Below are 6,000 nucleotides of genomic sequence, written 5' to 3'. Positions count from 1 at the left end.
GATTTTAATGACATAGAAGTCACAAGGTTGGTTTCAAAGACAAGAATGTCACAAGATTAGTTTTAAAGACATAGATCATGTCACAAAATTAGTTTCAATGATAGATATTACAAAGATTAATTTCACTGACATAAATGTCACAAAGACTAGTTTCAAAGACAAGAATGTCACAAGATTAGTTTCACTAACAGGATAGGTCTCACTAATACTTGTATATCAGGAAGAGTTTCACTAGTATCTGTACAAACTTGATAAAACTTGATTTTAAAAATCTGATAAAGTAAATGTCTGTAGCAGCTTTCACCGTAATCTATTTTACTTCATTTTTGTTCACTTTTATTTTTGTCTAGATTCAATTAAGGGGAGCTGGTGAGACGTGTTGGGCAGACGATTGGTGAGCCGTGTGGAGCAGACGATTGGTGAGACGTGTTTGGTAGACGATTGGTGAAACGTGTTGAACAGACGATTGGTGAGCCGTGTGGAGCAGGCGATTGGTGAGACATTGTGAGCAGACGGCAGATTGCTTACAATGAAAATCTACCTGCTGCTCAACTTGCAGGCCTTAAATCTTGTAGCCAGCTACTTCGTGACGCCATCCCTACATCAGCTGCTCAACATGACGGAGCCCTCCATCAACTGCACACTGGAGCCGCCAACAGCTGAGTTGAACTCCTACAACAACACTGGCACTGTACTGAGGTTAAACACCTCGGACAGTGTGGACTATGATGAAGGGTTTAACCTGCTGTTCCAGACCAACAGGAAGGAAATGATGAACGTGCCCATCACATTCCAGAACTCTCTGCCATCATGGCTGACAGGATACCTTGTAAGTCCAGTCGGGGGGGTGTTGACAAATGACAGGATACCTTGTAAGTCAAGTCGGGGGTAGGAGGGGGTGGGTAGTCGACAAATGACTACCTTGTAAGTCCAGTCGGGGTTGGGGGGGGGTCGTTGACGAATGACAGGATACCTAGTAAATCCGAAGTCACTGGTTGTTCAGTTCAGTGGGGGGGGGGAGTTTACAAATGACGTCAGGTGTATGGAGGGGCTTAAACGTGCTAGTTGTATGGAAGGGTTGAAGATCGAGATTTCTCAGCTGGGGGGAGTCTTGAGTTTTTGTGATATGTGATAATGGGGGCGAAGGGTGGAGGGAGATGAGTTCCTTTTTAGACACGCTAAGCTCTAATCACTTTCTTCCAGGCATTTCTTCGCCCCCCCCCCCCCAAACGAAATGGAATTTATAGAGAAAAAAAACTTTTACCAGTGTCTGCCCCCCCCCCCCCCCGAAAATGTTGCCCGCCCCCAGAAAATATCAAGTGCCACCCCGGAGAAATAAGTCTGGAAGAAACACTGTCTCTAATTTGCTGTTAATATTCGAGATGTTGGTTGTCATTGGACTAGACTGGTGTTTTGTTACTTGAATATGCTGAATTATGAATGAGCAATAAGGACAATCAGCTATTTGATTTTAAAAAACAAAACAACTAAATTAAAACTTTTACATATTACTTAAAGACTATACAACTATATTAGTACTAGGCATGCTGCCCAGCTTCGCTTAGGCTTTCGAAAACATTGAGAATTTGCATGCTTAATTAATTCGCCCGAGGGTCGGTCTACGACCTCAAGAGTTATGAAGAGGTTCCTCCGTGGACATTTTTTTTTCGATTTATAGCTCATATAAGGTACCGGTCAGTCGAGGTCAGTTTTGACCCCCTCATCGTAGACTTTTCGGCCAACCGGCCCCCGTGTTCTGTCGCCCCAAGGCAAGATCCTGCCAAATTTGAAGCGCCTGCGGCGCCGGGAAGTGCCCTATCGGACACCCGACAATCTAGATCTAGATTCCTAAAAGAATTTTTTTTTTAAGTTTAGCCCGAGCATAATAAAAAAAAATACATTAACCAAGTTGACTTGCTGTGTCTCGAACCCGCACCACCTGCGTGGTTTAATGTACACTAACATCTCCGCTATTTAGGCACCTTATAAAATACGGAGAATGAAACACGTATTTTAAAATCTTAACTTACGCGAATATGCCTATTCTTTCAAATTAATTTTTTATCCCAAATTAGCCAGTTCATAACAAAGATTTTGTATAAAATAAATAAGTCTTGAAATAGTTTAGTCCTAATATAGAAATTTATTTTTGGAATTGATTTTAGAGAAGTTAGAGTCTAAATCTAGATCTTAGCGTCTACGTCTAGATCTAGTTATTGCGTAGATTTAGATTTAGATTTAGTCTAGATCTAGAATCTCTAGATCTAGAATAAATCTAGAATAAAATAAATTTTATGAGTTTAGGCCGGAAAAATTGTATTGTATACATTTCATAGTGTACGTAGATCTAAATCAAATTTGAATGAAATAGTTCATTTCTTTTCATTCTAAACACGGCAGATGACGTCATTAGTAAATGTATAAGCTATAGTGACGTCACAGTTTTATGCGTTCTTTTTCACACATATTAATGCTTTTCCGGTTGCATAAATATAAATGTTTCTCTACATTCGAATACGCCTTTAATTTTTATTTTTCTTCTTTAACTAAAATTGTGGTTATACATTTAAAACATCTAACATATTATTTTCAACAAAAGTCCGTAAAAAGTTCTTCATATATCGCTGCCGATTCTGACGTGATGTCCGGCGAAAATATTTTGCGGACAGACAGAGAGAGAGAGAGAGAGAGAGAGAGATGTGCGAACGTGGGGATTTATATATTAGGATTGATGATTATAAATTAAAAGTAGAGATTGTTTTAACAACAATTCCTTATTTAGTAAGAGTAAACTTGTGGAAATTTAGGTGATATCCTTCAAAATAATAAAGAATTACGGGTCAGCTTGTTATCTGCCTTATATGGCCCGTTGACTCCGAGCCTGTTTTTCTTTCTGAGTGTCCCTCCATTTCTTAAGTTCAACCAAGAGCAATCTGCGGGGCAGCTATTGTATGACTTTTTAGTTTTTTATACTTGTTTGCTTGCTGTTCCCGGTTATTGAGCTTCATCTTCCGGGGAGTCGGAACTCGGGACATTTGATAGCATTCATACGCTCTCTTGCCAGAGTACGCCGACCCCCATCTGGTACTGTATGTCTATCACCTCTTAAAGATTATTCATTTTTTTATCGACAGGTTCGCAATGGCCTAGGGATGTTCGAGAACGGACCAAGAACTTTCATGCACGCGTTTGATGGGTTCGCCAAACTCGCCAGCTGGCGATTCCTCGGCAACCAGACGGCGTTGTTCTCCACCCGCTTCATCCGCTCCAACTTCTACAAGAGCTCCAAGAAAAGTGGCACCATCGCGCCGTACCTGCTGTTCCAGTCTGTGACCCCGGCTTTCTCCTACGTGGAGAAGGTCCAGTGCTTGGTCCGTGGCCTGGACAACATGAACGTCAACATTTACGCTTTCTCCCACGCCAAGAGCGGCCAGCAGGAATACGCGGCGTTGAGCGACTTTTGGATCCTCTACAAAATCAACATCCCGACCCTCGCCACCAAGCATAAGGTCGTGCCAAAGGTCAAGGACACGTCCAATTCCCTGTCGTGGCTGCAGGGCAAAGGGTTTTTAGACCTGCTCTCATCCTCCCACCCCCTGCCAGAACCTGGTACCACCAACCACCTGACCTTCCTGTCCAGTGTGGCGGTCTTACCCTGGGACAGCAACACCATCAGCTTGATCCGCATCGTATCCATGAAACGTCGTAAAGTGGTGGCCAAGTGGCCGGTCGATAGAGTGCCTTACATGCACTCTTTCTCAGTCACGGCCACCAAGGCCATCCTTCTGGCCAGCCCATTCTACGTCAATGTCGTCTGTATGGCCACCAAAGCCGAGCCGTTCTCCTGCTTAGACTGGTTCCCCAACGAACAGTCCACGTTTTACATCGTTGACCTCAAGTCAGGTCAGGTGACCACCATCAGGACCAGCAACATCTTCACCATGCACCACATCAACGCCTTCGACCTGAGCAAGAAAGAGATGATCATGGACGTTTCCGCCTACCCGTCCCCCGACTTCGTTAGCCATCTCCAGCTGCGTCTGCTCCGTGACCCCACAGCCAGGAACTCGTTTGACGCCCACGCCAGACTCAAACGGTTCTGCATCAACATCCGCACCAAGACAATACAGGAAGTTCCGCTTGGTAACACCCAAAGTCTGGCTTCGCTTTTAGATATGCCTGTGATCAACGAAGCGTATCGCTCCAAACAATACTGCTACGCTTATGGGTTAGTGTTGAAAACGGATAATATAACATTGAGTAGCATTGCTATAGTCAAGAAAGATTTGTGTCAGAATGGGCGTGGTGATAGGGCGTGGCAGGTGCCAGGGCACTACCCCGTGGAGCCTTGGTTTGTCGCGGATCCTAGAGGCAGTAGGGAGGATGAAGGACTCTTGTTGTTGCCGGTGCTGGATGGCGTCAGGCGAGTCACCTACATGGCAGTTTTAGACGCCACTGACCTCAGTTTAATCAACCGCGCTGATTTGCCCACCAACATTCCTTACTCGCTTCATGGTCGGTTTTTTCCTGATCGACCCAGCGATTGGCTGTAAAGCGATCACGTGACTGAAGTACATCTGGGGTAATGAATCTCTTTCTTGATCTCTTGGTGCATCAAGTGGCCCACAGTTATTCAATGCTTTTAGAATTCTTTCAAGACAATGGCGAGCCGACTTGCTCTTGTAGAATCTACAAGGTTCTACAGCGTTGGGTCTAATTTATGCCTATTTGAAACTAGAGGTCTACTAGATTGATTCCGATAAACATTTCATCATTACAAATCTGTTGATCATTGTATTTATTCTTTATGATTAGAACAATTAGGTAGGTGATCAGGTGAATAATTAAATTAGATGGCATAATTTAAATAATTATTTCAGAGTGCCAACTGCAGCGTATTAATTAAATTTTTAAAAATGACAGCCAAATTAAATAACAATGAAGAAATAACACACACAAAAAGAATACTTGAAATCGTCCTCAAATTATTTAGTTAGGTGGTGTCCATTGTTTTACTTGTATCTATTTAACTTCTGAGCGAGAATACGTAACAAAAAAAAAGCCAGATCCACCCCCCCCCCTCAACAAAAAAATGACGTCACACCTCAAGCTACCAGCGTTTATTTTTCTCCAGGGGGAGAGCACTTGAAAGTGTCGGGGGGGGGGGGGGAACTTAAATTACGAGGGGGGGGGGGCGACGCTAGTATAGTAAAAGTGTATATTCTCTATTTAGCTGAAAGAAACTCAAAATGGCAGTACAATCAAGCAGCCTATTTTTTCCCAAAAAGCTATTTGTTTTCTAAAATATTTAATGAGTACCGTCAAAATCGGGTATTTTGATCGATTTTATTTACAGTTCATAAAAATAGACTTAAAACCCGAATAAAAAACAAAAATTTTGTTTCTAACATTACATTTTAAATTGCAAACGTGTCACATTATCTGAACCATCCCTCGTGACAAAAATCCCAAACCCCCTCTTCTCCCCCCCCCCCCCCGGGTGTGTGCTGTCGGATATGGACGACCCATAAGATGACAATACGCGCTGGTGGGGTGTGTAAATTTTAACAAAAATTAATATTCGATGTTTTACGATATAATAGTTTTAAAATAACATTCTATATAGTTTCTTCCAATAACATTATGGTGTGTTCAATTTTATTTCGTAAAACATACACACACACACAAAACAGCCTACTGTTTATGCCGTAGCCATGTCTAGAACATCACCCACCCCCGGTCAGTACCCTGCCTCCGACATTACCCCTTATCATTGTCGTACTATTTATTTTTTAAATATATCCCAATTCCTAATCCAAAACCTATTCCTATCCATATCCCTATTACATATCGGGTCAATTAGTAATCAGCAAGGGTAATGTCCAACTGCAGTCTTCTGTGCAGGGCGTGATATATTGGGGTGAAGGGGCTAATTGACCTGAGGGGTAATGTCTTGGAGGAATGTCCAGGGGCAATTAACATAATTGTAATTTCCTGCTT

The 6,000-nt window shown here is 42.6% G+C and overlaps 1 protein-coding gene across 1 annotated transcript; it reads left to right on the top strand.

Annotated features, from left to right (window-relative positions):
* Nucleotides 1–529: 529 nt before the first annotated feature.
* Nucleotides 530–4,874, top strand: LOC131950556 (beta,beta-carotene 15,15'-dioxygenase-like). Its single transcript, XM_059312773.1, has 2 exons — nt 530–829; nt 3,135–4,874. Exons 1-2 carry the CDS (start codon nt 530–532, stop codon nt 4,551–4,553), a joined length of 1,719 nt encoding a protein of 572 aa, XP_059168756.1. The 3' UTR covers nt 4,554–4,874.
* The last annotated feature ends 1,126 nt before the right edge of the window (nt 4,875–6,000 follow it).

This window comes from Physella acuta, unplaced genomic scaffold (genome assembly GCF_028476545.2).
Source record: "Physella acuta isolate Inbredline_101_S28 unplaced genomic scaffold, ASM2847654v3 ptg000770l, whole genome shotgun sequence".
NCBI lineage: Eukaryota > Metazoa > Mollusca > Gastropoda > Physidae > Physella > Physella acuta.
Note: the sequence above shows the minus strand (reverse complement) of the source record. Positions and strands in the feature narration are given on the sequence as shown.